Raw genomic sequence first — 14712 nt, forward strand, 5'->3', positions numbered from 1 at the left:
CTTGGCAAACCCAGGCATAGCAAAGGGAGATGACTGGAAGAGTTCCTTCAAAAGCTCCGTCAAAGCCAAGCACCAATGCTGTTGGATGCTAGGGCTCCCTCCACAGTTTCTGCTGCTGAACTGCTCATGAAGAAAGCTGGAGTTTGCTTGTGAGTCCCGTCCTGTGTGCTCTTTGGGGAGAATAAAACAAAGCTGTTTCAGGCAGCAGCATACTAAGTGGCTGAAGCTGCTTTCCAAATGAACATACAACTATGCAGGGAGCTATAATTTGATATTATTGTAACAGCAGAGTTACACTGGAAGAGATGTGTGGACAGGAAAGGACTGGGCAATATTGCTGCATTTACCTGCAGCAGAAATGACAAGCACAGAAGTGTATGTTCCTATGTGAATCAGTCTGTTTGGATGACAGGGAGAAAGAGAGGGAAGTTGATTTTAATTTTTTACCTATATTTAGGCAAAGACGACTTAATTCTGCCCTGCTTCGGGCAACAGGAAGAGCCTGCTGTTCAGCAACGTGAGCAGCAGTTTGAACAGAATCACAGAATCAATCAGGTTGGAAAAGACCTCTGAGACCACAGAGTCCAACCTATGACTGAACACCACCTTGTCAACTAGACCATGGCACTCAGTGCCACATCCAGTGTTTTTCTGTGAAGAAATTCTTCCTCATGTCAAACCTAAACCTCCTCAAGTGCAGATTAAGACTGTCCTCTCATCCTATCACTAGTTGCTGCGAAGAGGCCAACCCCTCACTACCTTTCAGGGGGTTGTAGAGAGTGATAAGGTCACCCCTGAACCTCCTTTTCTCCAGGCTAAAAAACCCCAGCTCCCTCAGCCACTCCTCATAGGACTTGTGCTCCAGACCCTTCACCAACTTCGCCACCCCTCTCTGAGCCCTATACAGAACTCAACAGCCAACATTTTCACAAAGAGAAAGCTGAATTTTCTTTTGCACCTAGGAAATCTCCATCAGGAACAACAGGTTTTTGTGTAAAAACAAATGAGCCAAAATGTTCCCTTGCTACAAAATAGAGAGCATTTTAATATCCAGTGTTCATTTCTTTAATGTCTTAGCAGTGGGAATTTTTTTGCCTCCTAACAGAATCTTCACAATGCACTTGGCATTGTGAAGGCACTATAATTTAATCAGGACTTCATAGAATGCAAACTCCCACATGGTTTGAATAAAACAGATAATGAAATCTTTAAGTGATGCGTGTTCTGTTTATATTTATATGCAAAAGTTTTCCCTTCTCATCCGAATCTGAACCCAAACACTGTACAGAATCACTAAGGAGTATTAAGTATCTAACCCAGAAGCTACAATCTCAACGAACACTTCAACAAATGCTATAAAAACAAACTTCCAGAAAGGCTTTTCGCTGTTTTTTTGACCTGTCCAGTCTGCTGTATATGCAGGATAGGACTTTCTATAATATTTACTGACACATAATGAGTTGCCTAAACACAGCTCATTTTCCTTATAATACAAAAACACCTTATTCTCCCCAGCCCATTAGAATCAGTGTAAGTGAGCTCTCTCTTGCATACTGTACCCTTTCCTCCTTCAGAAAGCAAGCCCTAGGCAAGTTGACTTTTTAGGGGAGGAAGGAAAAGGTGGTCTGATGCAAGTAACTTTGCAAAGCCACTGTAAAAACACAGCCCAAGCACTGGTTGTTGAAGACCTTCTTGGTTTCATTTTCAAAACTCCCACAGAGGAAAGAAAGCTCTGCTTCCTCAGGTGAACGCTACTAAATCCAATTTTCTCCTAAACTGTTAGGAAGGTTGGCACGTTCCGCAGCACTCCTTGACTCCTACCCCAGACAAAATGTGCATGTGAATGGGCCAGGTCCAGATGGTGACCCAAGAGCACTGCTGCCTGGTTCAGCACGTACTGACTAGGCTGATCTTTGCATTTTAGAACCACTGGGAAATATACAGAGGAACGAAATATTTTAGTGTTTGTGCACACAGAAGTTGCTATTTCCTTCCAAGACTGAAAAATTAGTGTATGGCTATTGGTGGAGAGGGGTGAGTCTATGTCTCAGCTGGATCTTTAAGGGCACTTCCAGGTCCAGCAATGGGTGGGTTTTTGAGCTCAGAGCCCTGACATTTGGAGGGTTACAATTCTCAGACTAAAGAAGCCGTGCGTAAGCAGCACCTCCAAGGATGCAGAGCACACTTTTCCTCCAAACTGCAGGGCAAGGGTACCTCTGCTGGGGGGTCTGGACTGTCCTGTGGACAGGACTTCCCTGGTGAAATTTTCAGAAGCAGGTAATAAGAGGCCTAAGAAAACATAAAAAATATAGCAGAATACCTTAAGAAAAGATAATAAACCAAAATTTAAATAGTGAACTTGGATGAGTACCAGGGCCTCTCACCAAACACAAGGACTGAACAAAATAGAAAAAGACACCTTGAAAACCTTGGAACAACAGAGTTAGTTTTACCTGAGGTGAAGACTCTTTCTGAGTCCTGCTTTATAGGTTAATATTGTCTACAGTTTCTCATTTTGTTGGAGTTTTATTCCCTTCAAACCAGAGGGAAACCACTGGACTTCTGTATCTGATATCTAAACATCGCAGTTGTTACAGGGAAACTGAGTCACATACAGAGGAAAACAGAAGAAGCCATTTTGGTTGGTGTCCAATCAGGGAAACCACTACTACAATTTTATCAGTGGTTTAGATAGAAATCACACTTCACCTGGTGACATCTAAGTTAGTTGTTCAATTTAGGGTATATTTAACATCATCGATCCCTGAGAACACTCAAGCTCTCAGTGAGTCACTAAAGCTGCTCTCATGGCCTACTGCACCTATAACCATCACACATCAGCAAACAGTTAAGCCTGCTGGCTTAAACTGAGGGGATCATAAACTGCAAAGCACTGCAGAGGTTTTGACAAAACAGATTATCATTTCTAAACCCCTTAAGAAGAAAAAGGTAGATTGCATTCTCAGGGTCAAATGGCTTCCAGTGCTAAGACTCACACAGCCCATTGCCAACCAGACGGGCAGCTGCGAACAGTGTCCTCATGATCCATCACATAACCCTTGCTACCTCATCACTGTAATATTTATAAAATTCATAAGCATTATGGCAGTGAATTACAGCTTCATGCCACTTTCTCTCAGATTGCATGGCTGCTGGAGGAATGGGTCTTTGATTTTCAAGCTCCCTTAGATTCTGGCACAGCAACCTGCTGGGGATTTATGGGCATTTCATGGGTGTTTAATGAGGCTTACACCATAACCAATCCGAACAACTCTTGATCATGGAATCCTGAAGCACATTCAGTAAAGCTGATGGAGCCTGAGACACCTCAAGAGAAATACTGAATGAATCAAAACAATTAGCTTGCCATGTCCCTCTGTTCCAACTTTGCTGGTGAATACCAGACACACATACACACAGAATAAACACTCCCTGGTCTGTTTCTGGTTCCCTCAGATTTACAATGTATTCAGAGTGGGCAGTAGAGATTTGCTGATATATCTCTGTAAGCTTTTAAACATATAGATAAAATTTATTATCTTTCAACTTTCTATCTAAAAATCTGATTTTAAAGAAAAAGTACAGTATAACAAAGACATGAAAGCAACATTTTAAGATTGTATTTTAAGTGTATTATTTAATGGCATTCTGAAAGGCAAAAGTGTCACTCCCAGAAGGTATTTAAATGCCTAAATATCTTTGAGCACCTAGATGCCCGAAAAGGATTTATATTTTCAAATTAAGCTATTAAGGTACTGTAGTTTAATATACAGCATTTGAAAGAGAGATAACTTAGAGTTACACATACATGCAGCCTTCAATCTGATGTATTCCGTATCTGGCACCTACCACACATAACATCCTTAAACATTTTGAACAAGGTTTTCTTAAAGTCAATAATTAGAATGAAACACTTAACTAGTTTCTTCAGAGAGCTTTCTGCTTTAAAATCAGATACCCACAAGCTCCCAAAAAGGGAAATGAGGCAGAAAGGAAAGAAACATATGTGTGATGCTCTCATCTACAACAAAAAGTAACAGTGGCTTTTTCACTTTCAAGGATCCATGCTGTTACAGCTGCTTATTCCGATATCTCTATGTTTAAAATAAACCTTCATGAGCTTAAGATTAATTTCATTTTCACAAAAATTCATGTGTACAGCATGTGCCTCTGCAAACTTTTACAGTCTAAACTGGAATATTCTGGAGCCTAATTTTCCCTTCACAGCAGGAAGGGTCTGCTGATTAACAGATCTTTTTCAAGCTGAAATCTACACATGTGATTGATCTACAAAGTCTCTTTTGTATCAAAAACAATTTTTGAACTGTAAATGCTTGAAGAGTTCTGCTGCTGCTTGCTGTACCCTTCTTATAACTAACCTTTGCTGTTGGTGAAGTTCAGATCATGCTAACAAGGGGCAACTACCCTGGAAAGGGACAGGAGGCAGCAGACTCACTGGAGAAAGCACCATTTTGTACTTCTGCTTCTTCCTAAACATTACCAGCCAGCCACAGCCACAGTCAGGCTCCCAGGATAGTAAACCCCTCAACAGGACCTATCATGGTTGTTCTTCAGAGCAAGTACCACCACTCCTGAAGGAGTCTTATTTATCCAGGTTTTATTTCTTCAGACTAATCCAGAAAAGAAACCAGCTTTTCTATCCCATCTTCTTTTATTTTCTCTCTGACTTCTCCATTTACATACTTTGCAAACTTGTTTCACTCAAGAAATTAACTGCAATAACATTTAGGGCTGTCTGGCCATGTCAGTGGCATTGGCACAGAGAGCTCTGACTTTCCTGCTCCATGTGGTACTTGTGCAGAGTGCAGAAAGAAAAAACATTCCGAAATGCAACTTGTAGCATGCCTTTTGTCAGCAAATGCTGAATGCAGCGCTAACACGTACCTGTAGCTTTGCTCCCACTACTTGACGTGCTAATAAATACTTCACACTGGAGTGACTTCCAGCCTTTTTGAGTGTAGGTAGTCAGCAACAACTCAGCACTCTCACTTAAAAGATGACATTAAGCTGTCAGAGAAATCATCTCTGTGCCAAAGTTACATGGAAGCTTACCGACAGCAATCCTCCTTGCTGCTTGTCTCAGTTGCCCTGTGCCAATGGGGTTCTGTCTTTATTTTTGTACTTTGAGTTAAACAGCTGTCAGGTTTAACTTATTTGTAGAAAGTGGTGTGGACAAATTAGCTCCTACCCCTGTGCTGGTTATCTTGAGATTAATGGGAAATCCAGAGCTAGCAGTCAGAGGGGTAAGTAGTCTGAATGGGAAAGGGATACAATCCAACAAAATCACAGAGTAGCCTCTATTTTTGGATCTTGTGGCCCACACTTGAGAAAACAATAAACAGCCTTTCTGTGCTACAAAGAACCACAGAACTGCGAAGAGGTGCCTGCTCTTGACAGAATAGGAACTTGATGGAACACTTTGGGTACTTTAAAATCGCCATCCAAATTTTGAGACTTCCTGAAATACTGCCACAATACAGGTCTTTTACAGTGGAATCTAATGTTACATATTTTGCCATCAAATATTAAGTAACGGTATCCTGTTTGGGGATGCAAAAGAAACCCTCCCCCTCTCCAGAGCTCTTCCTGCTAAACACTTCTCAGAGTTCTACAGAAAAAGAGGGAATACCCAGTTTTTTCTTTTGGTAAAAAAATTCTGGGTTGTTGAAAGAAACAGAAATAAGTTTCTGGTACATTCTGATGTCTGAGGGGTTACACAGACCTTGCTCAGACACCATCAGGAGATGACTTTCTCTCATGGGGAAGACTCTGGCAATTGAGTTCAGCTCAGTTTGGGCATTTCACGGTCCTGCTGTTGGTTGAGAAGTCAGAGAATCACTCTGTCATACACGTTATGCACACAGGCCTGACCTATTACTTTGCATGTCTTAGGCACAATACTATTTAAGTGTTTATTTACACTAGGCTGTTCTGCTAGAACAAACACTCTCATTTAGATTCCAAACAAAAAGATAAGCACGCCAGCATTGCTTCAAGCTAACATGTCCCTGAAAAGGCTTTCTTAGGGGAAAGGACTGTCTAAATGCCTGGTGTGCCCGTTCCCCATTTTGGCCACTACTCAGAAGAGGTGCTGGCTCTGCTTGCCACCACCTGCAGTAGCTCTACCTTGCAATCACTGGTAGCTTTTTTCGTATTTTGGTTCCCCAAAAGCAAGGCATGCCATAGAAGTCTGGATTTTTAAGTGACCAGAACTATCTGGTCACTTAACAATTACTCTTCACGTTATGACAAAAATTTAGACACGACACTGCATTGCAGAAACCCACACTATCTGAGACAAAGCAAAACATCTGCTCCAGACAAAATGAACGGTCTCCACCTTATCTGCAAAAAGTGTCAGGCTTTTGAGGGAAAGAACAGAACAGTGCTGGGTCAGGGAAACAAGAAGATGATTGCATCCTCCTTACTCTGTGGAGGGTCAACCAGTAAGGACTTCAACTAAGACTGAACTTAACTCTCTTTGCTTTTCAGTCCTGGGCTTGACTAGAATTTTTTTTTTTGTCTGTAGCAGGCTGTGGCCCCAGAAGAGAATGACCAGCTTTGAACATCATTCATTTGGCCCTAGCCTCCTACAGCCCATGAGCTAGGAAACAGCATGATCTCAACCATCTAAGAATGACTCCTCACACTTGAAAACATGTTCCCATGGTTTTTAAGGCACACAGTGAGAAGCACCAGCTGGGAAGGCCATTCTGCCCAGTAGGAGCCAGGTTTTACTTCAGCAATATCCTTATTTACTTCAGCAACAGAAAGATAGTGACACTTCAACAGAAATTCATATATACCAAATAGAAGTCCTAAAAATAACACTAAGAAAAGAAAGCAAGCATGCAGCTGGGAAGCTGCAGATCTCTGCTTTCCTGCTCTCACACAGCATAGGTAACATATATTGGTTTAAGTTCTTTTTAGAACATTCACTTACAGTGAGGCAGAATTTTGGAGGATGACAGAGACATGTTTATGCATTCATATACTGCAAGGCAGCAACAATGTAAAAAACAGCAAGAAAAATAAATTACTATGTAGCACAGAAATAGAGACTGGAGCCACTGTCCCAATCCTTACCTTTCAGAGTTGCCTTCTTAAGTACCTTCATGGCATAAAGCTGGCCTGCATCAGATCCTTTTATCTTCCTGACTAGAAATACCTGTAAAAAGCAAATGTTTTGTATAGATGAGTACTGAATTTCTACTTACAAGACTTACTGCATTTTACAGGAAAATAGATACTATAGTTCATGAATTGTAATGAAAATTACTAGCTGAAAGCATTTCGTATCTATTTCACCTGCAATTGGTTGAGCTAGCTCTAGAGATTTTCAGTTTTAAGCCTTTACCACCTCACAAAAAAATCCATTTTCAACATTATTAATTGACCTTATACATTCAGTTAAAGATGGTGAAAAGTTAGAATCAGTGTGCACATATCTCTTCCTATTCTGACCAGCTTTACGTGAAAAAAAAAATTATGTCTCATTTGTGTCTAGGAATGTGCTGTGTCTTAAAATTATTGCCATCAATTAAATTAAAGAAAAAAATCAATTTGGTGCCCTTTATGCTATAAGTCATGATTAGCAACTTGCCTAAGATGCAGCTGAAGCAGAAAGTTCATACAGCTGAAAATCTGTTGTTATTATAAAAAAGACAGTTTTCCCTGTTACAGTCTCCTATGCTTCATCTTCTGAAAGTGTAAATTTTTATTAAAATAGAATAAAGTTTGTAGCTAAAGTTGTACTCTTTTTGTTTTACTACATGCAAATATTTCTTATCTGCCCCTGAGTGCACCTGAGCGCTGGAGGGGTAGTGAACAAAGGAATCAGTGGTTAGGTTTGGTCTTTGTAAGGCTTTCAGTGTTTTAATATTTGAAAATAAAATAAACAAATCCTTTAGCTGGACACACTCTATCTATCTGCTGAGGTCAGAAGTACCAGGCAGCAGTGTGTCTTCTTTTTTTTTTTTTATTTCAGCACTTGTGTTACTGGACAGAAACTCAAGTAAAGCCAAATGTGGAAATAAAAATATAGTCCCCACATACACAGCATATACTTATTAATATCTGAATTAACAAAGAATAAGTGAAATTATGTAACTAATGAATGTCTAGTTGGATTAAAAATTCAATGGCAATTATTTTATTAATTGCCTATTCAGGAACCACACAGATTTGTTAACTGTCTCAACCTAAAATATCAAAAGCCAAAATAAAGGAAGGAGGAAGTATGTTTCTAGCACAATTTTTGCAAGTTGAAAGATTCTTCCTCCTAAAGAAACTCCAACCTGTAAACAGATTAGATTTTCTCAAAACCCTTTGAGGAAAGGTTTGTGGGAAGGGAGAACAACTTTTATCAAGCAGGTACAGAAGCTGGAAAACAAAAAGGTAAATTCTCTCTGAACAACTTCACCAGGACTCTTACATCTGACAGCATCACAGCTGCAACACTTCTATGACATTATCTGATAGGTTTTTTCCCCTCTCAAGATGTTTCCTGTGCACAGGAGATACACACAGTTCCTCAGCTGAGCAGCCCTGACCTGATGAGCTTTGGCACACGTTGCTTGCTCCCAGCTCCTGCTTCCTAGGCTGATGAACATACAAATACCTCCAGTGCTCACAACTGTAGGAAAAAATGATGAAAACTGGATACAACAGGAAAACATAATATTTTCTGAAGTGTTTTTGTTACTATTCATGATAAATTAAGCTCAGCTGCTCCAGAATTAACAGAAAGTCAATTCATTTAGAAGTTTACAGAGGAAAGTTGGGATATTTTTCTATCCATGTCAAGTAAAAGATTTAATTTTTGTATTACATTGAAAAGGAGGAGAAAGTCAAAAGTAAGCTTGTCCAGACACTAGATTTTCAGCTGTATTATTATTCTTTAAAAACATTTATGGACTCTTTACCCCAAAAAACCAAAAACCCAAACCCTTAAGGTAACGGTTTTCAGCAGCACTGCACACAGAACAGCACAGCATGCTGCATCTGCAGAAATATCAGGCTGCAGTTCTTGAAATATCTTGTCTGCTATATAATCTTGCAAAGCCTTTAATACCCATGTTGCTGTAATAAGCAAAATTATCAATTTACATTACTAGTCACTAGTCAGCTGTTCACTGTAGCATGGGATAGGGCATTCGTCTGCATTCCCTCCAAAAGAGATGAGTCAAGAACAGTGTGTTCTTTTTCAGAGGACATCAAAATAACCACCAAGCCAGAAAGGAACAGAACAAATGAAAATGCATTGTATTTAAAAATGATGTCATCCTTCTGATTATTCTTAAAGGTTCTTGAAACCACCAAGTAGCCCTGAAATGCTTACTTGACAGGTTATATTAGCTGTACTATACCAGTTTGCCAGAAGAGAATGTGCATGTGGCTGAGCATGACTTTCAATTTTCTAGTTTGATATGTTTGCAAACACCTCAGGTTATTAACACCTGAACTAGCAAAACTCCCTTAGCTGGAACAATTGGTGCATCATCCAAAACCTGGTCTAAAAAGCTAATAAGCAAGTGCTCTGCAGCACAAGAGTGTTGGAGGCACTCCCTCTAACACCAAAGACATCATCTCTAATCCTGCGAGAAATTATTTAGGCCTTGCGTGAACAACTTGAAAACCTAATGGTTTGCATCCCCAGAGGCATGGATTTGAACCATTAGCTCAAATATCACGGAGATGAAAATGTACAGGTTTGGGGACTGCATAAGAAACACAGAGCAGACCTCTCTCCCCTGTGTCTTTGCTGCTCTGGGGTAATTACTGATCTTTCTCACATAACATATGGGAAGTAATCACACGCAGCTCCAGACAGGTACGCTGTCCACACTCACCCTGATGCCCCAGAAATCAGACCTCCTTTTGGGGAGTGGTTGCAGAGACCAGGCATTTTGCTTATAAAATGCTTAAGGCTAGAAGGCCAACTCATGCAATACTGAAAATACATCAATACAATCTAAGGTAGCCAGTGAACCATTTCTAAAATCTTTACTGCCTGAATATGAAAACTGACCATTCTGCCTCTGTTACTTTTGTGAAAGATGTTTCCTTCTCCTGTTCTTCTCCTTCTTACACTGAGTCACACAGTAAACCTAATTTCGAGCTGTTTGCTTTAAATTATTCATTTAATATTTAAAACTTAAATACACTGTGCTCTGAAGAAATTATTGAGCTCAAGGCTTGGTATTAAATGTTAACTTTCTTGATACCTCTCATCTCAGGGAACTTCTAATAGATTTAATATCAATATAATTCTAGAATAACCAGGAAGTTGATAAATACTCTTGACTGATAAATATAGCTTATAGTTGATAAATATAGTTTCCTTTAGGAATAAAACTAAAGGTTCTGACTGGAAAATATTGTTTTTAAAACTCCACTGAATAATACAGTTATAAGGACTTCCATGCCTAGTTTCCACTAGGTTCACTGTTCCAAAGGTTTCAATGGCTTATTTAAACCATGGAAAGACTTAAAGGCTGAATTGACTCTTCCTTCTTTCTCTCCATCTTTCCTTCCTGTTTTTGTTTCCAATCAACATGCCCTGCTGAAGAACTGTCTTTGGAATTAAGAAAATCCTGTGTCCTAAGATAGGTGGAGAATGTTATTTCTCCACCAATTAGCATATGGTCATACAGGCAGGGTTTTTTCCCCCATGCTCTTGCAACAATGATTACTGTATTCTGCACTGGGGTTTATCTCCAGGACCCTCTCAAGGCCTCTGAGTGTGAGCTAAACAGCACTCTGGGACTTGAAAATGTGCTGGAGGTTGCCCTAAGTGGGAATTGTGCAGCTAACTTCTTTAAGTCTTTGAACGTTCACGTCCTCCAACTAAGCACCAGCGGCACACTCATCTCCCTGGTGGATAGGTCAGAAAGACGGAGGAGGGTCTAGTTTTGTAAACAGTGATGCTTATTAACAATCACTTGTACTCATTAGTCCAGGTCCAGAGCCATAGGCACTATTTCCTAAACTGGTTCATATGCAGGAATCCAGCTAAAAGACAGAAGTGTTACTTAAATGAAGAGAGAAGGACTTTCCTTATCTGCCTTTACAATATAATTTATATATGCACAATGTCAGCAGTTGAAATGAACTCAGAGAAAGGACACAATATTTTCAGTGTTGTTCTGGGTGATTAGGTGACAATAAAAATTACCTTTCCATATGAACCTTGTCCTAATACTTTCAACAGTTCAAACTGAGAAGGATCTGCTTTTTCAAAACCTTCCTTGACATGATGACTGATGTCTATTTCCTTCACGATACCTTCTTCCTGCAGAGGAAAAAAACAAAAAAAAACAAAATCCCCAAATCAGAGCTGTTATCCTAAGGAAACATATTTTTTATTAAAATCTTGTCTTTTGTGATGCTACAATCATGTAGCAAATTTTGAAAACAGAAACAAATGCTTGTCTAAATATTCTACGTGTCTGTTACCAGCTGGGGAGGGTAACTGTCAGGATATCCAGACCTGGTGGTTCTGTTTATTGAGCCTCAAAATACGACTAGATAAAGACAGATTATACAAGCTGAAGTAAAAAATACACTGCAGAGCTAGGGGTGCCCATCAGAGACCTTGCTAGCAGAGTAGCATGTACTCAAATCTGCATTGCAGAGGCTCCATCACACTTGTCTTCACATACTTTCTCAATTTCCCCCCAAATCATCATTTAAGTCAATCTTAAAAAGCTTCCTTAGTCTTAAGCAGCAATTCTTCTAATGAGTAGGCAATAAAGAAAAGACATTGCTAAAAGAGCCTCTTCCTAGTTACCTCAAAAATTGGAAAGCTACAGCTAGTAAGGATTTTAAATAGAAAACAAATTAATAGTTAGATGTAAAATGAGGGGGTGGTGGGAGAAGACTGACACAAACTTCACTGCTTGCAAGAATTAGCTTTATATGCTTTGGATTTGTCCCGGTTCTTTTGTTAAAATACCTCCTCTGTCAATAGATGCCCATTCCTCAAAGACACCAGTTGAACTAGGACCTTCATCATGCAAGCTGTGACATATGGCATTAGTTTCAGTTGTTTGTTTCATGTTACTTTGGCATGTTCCTCTAAAAAGAGAGCAACTGGGTCAAGTGAGACCCAGAGGGACGACACGGAGTTTGCAGCAACCTAGAAAGCCATTGAGCTGAAAAGAAACCTGGAAGAAAGGACCTACTTCTCAAGGACACAATGATAAGGAAAGATAACATTTACACACCCTTTTATTTCTGTCATGTTTTGTACACCTACATTTGAGCTTTTTGGTTTGTTTGGTTTTGGGTTTTTTTTTCAAATTACTTGTTCTAACTTCTCTACAACAAAAATATGAATTTTGAGTACAAATCTTTTGTTTCATTTCCCAGTTCGAAGGGAATTACTCATTTAGGGATTTGTCTGAATGTTTCTGCACCCAGAAGAAATAACTGGAATCTCACAAACATTTTTTATGTGCAATTTTCCTTTCTTCCCCCAAAAAATCCTTATAAGATCCAGAAATATAACATTTATTTCCCACACTTAGTAATTAATGTTGAGAAAATATAAATAATTTCCTAAAAATGAAAAGGCATTAAAAAAAAAACTAATCCAAACATTTGGCCAAAACACATTCTGTGATAAATAAGAATAAATTTGATTTTTTTCTCCTCCAGAAAAATTGCTGTCAGTTTTTACCAGCTGTAATTTGTCAGATACACAGCTTGCATTACCCAGATTTCTTTCTGTATTGTAGTTTCATCCCTCCTCTTCCCTACCCTGCCTCTTTACACTCACATGCTTTGGAACAGGGACTATATCCTCTTCTTGGTTTGGAAAGTTTCCTCTAGTTCATTTGTGCTACCACAATCATGGAAAAGAATCATCATCTCAGAGCAACTCATTTTTCTGATCCTAATTCCCGTAGTTTAAGGTTTGACTGAAAGGAAATGCTTGAAACCAATGAACAGTTTTCACAGAGAGATTTAAAGGATTTCTAAGTACAGAACAGCAAAGATCTCTCTTTTCACCCTTCTGGCTTTAATTGCTGTGTGAGATAGCATAACTTTCTGATATTAAAGATATCATTTTTTTCCATTTTTTTGTACTCCAGCCTGAACTATGAAGTCACTTTCAGCTACATTTGCAATTCAAATGATGAGTGAGTTTCAATTTGCCCATTCATATTGCTCATCAAAGTAACAGACCTACAACCCTAAGTGTTATTTCTCATTGTATTACTAAATTTAATATAACCTCTTTAGGTTCATAAAATGTGTTCAGTTACAGGAATATATTAAAAGTATTAAAATGATGAAAATTCAGCTTGCTGGAAGAGTGCTTAAAAATTTGTAGCACTCCCATAGAATAGCATAAATAATTTATAACATGCAATAAAAACAGTACTTTAATTATATGCATCTTTAATTAAAAGCTCAGGAAAAAAAAAAGAAGAGTATTTACAAAAAATGAAACCAAATACAAGGCCTAGCAATGTTTATCAGAGAAGCATGGATTTTAAAGACAGAAAAAACATGTTAGATTTTTGGTTATCAAAATATAAAAACATTGGTTAGAAGAGGCTTCAGGGGGTCATCTAGTCTAACAGTCCTGCCCAAAATATCACCAACACTTGATCAGACCAACCAGCTGGGTTTTTGTCCACTGTGGTTTTCAGTGTCTCAAACACTGAAGCTTGAGCCACTTCCTACAAAAGATTATTCTCTTTCAATTTGCCCACAGTCCAGTTGAGCTGGCTGATCCATGCATCCTTAGGAGGAAGCAGGATATTTTTCTAGGAAGGTAGGATTTCCTGTGGATTTCCTGTGGTCACCTCTCTAGAAAGGAGCAGCAAAGCAGCACTGAAGAAAAGCATGCGAGACAGCTGTTTTTTCATCCATCACCACCACAGTGGTGTCACTTGTGAGCTGTCCAAGAGGTAGATAGTATTTTAGATGGTATGACAAATTCACTTCCCACTGGATCAGAAAGCCAAACTGGCAGTGCTTGAGACTGAAGACAGACACAGCTCCTTAAAGGAAATACACGCTTAGAGTGTTTGCTCACGTGCACCCATTTGCCTTGAATGTATTTCTATACTCTTATTACTTACTGGCTGCATAAGTTATGGGATAACTTCTGTTTGTTTGTTTTACCTTACTAAGAAAAAAACCCAACACCAACCAACAGTGTTATATTCTTTATTTACATTCTTACTTACATGGGATTTTCTCATTTGAAGTCTCTCTGTATTATGCTAATATGGAATCTGGCATAATTTTTCTCAGGTATTGATGATCAGAGTGAAACCCAAACTGTTAAAGCGTAAGTATTGTGGGCAGGTCTCCCAACTATTTTTGCTCTGTGTTGCATCCTAGAAACTTCTCTAATATGGATTTATTTTTCCCTGTTCCAGGAAGTGCACCATATTTTCATCAGGAATTTGCACAACAACAATAAATGTGAGTCAAGAGAACCACGATACAGACAAAGCCTGCACACTGAAGAAGCTGTTTTGACGGAAAGGATTTCACTCTGGAAAAAAGCCCGACCAACTTCAAAAATGGTTTTGATCAGTGAAGTCAGTGCAATCAAAAGTGAATGTTCCACAGTTTGATCTTGCAACAGCTGTGCACACCAGCCCAGGCTCTTGCTCCCTGCTAACTTGTCCCAACACTGCATCAGGAATGCTTGACTGGACGAAGCTT

General features: G+C 39.2%; 1 protein-coding gene across 4 annotated transcripts in view; it reads right to left on the bottom strand.

The window, feature by feature from the left end:
• The window catches only part of RPS6KA2 (ribosomal protein S6 kinase A2), a 285949-nt gene that overhangs the window by 88458 nt on the left and 182779 nt on the right, over window positions 1–14712 (bottom strand). For all 4 annotated transcript variants that reach the window (XM_042025102.1, XM_042025106.1, XM_042025105.1 and 1 more), the window contains 2 exons: window positions 11198–11314; window positions 7108–7189 (listed from right to left, as the gene is read on the bottom strand). In XM_042025102.1, coding sequence (XP_041881036.1) covers window positions 7108–7189; window positions 11198–11314 — 199 coding nt within the window. The remainder of the gene's footprint in view (window positions 1–7107; window positions 7190–11197; window positions 11315–14712) is intronic.

Source organism: Corvus kubaryi, unplaced genomic scaffold (assembly GCF_017639235.1).
Source record: "Corvus kubaryi isolate FWS band 111438036 unplaced genomic scaffold, C.kubaryi_AGA036_p1.0 37266, whole genome shotgun sequence".
NCBI lineage: Eukaryota > Metazoa > Chordata > Aves > Passeriformes > Corvidae > Corvus > Corvus kubaryi.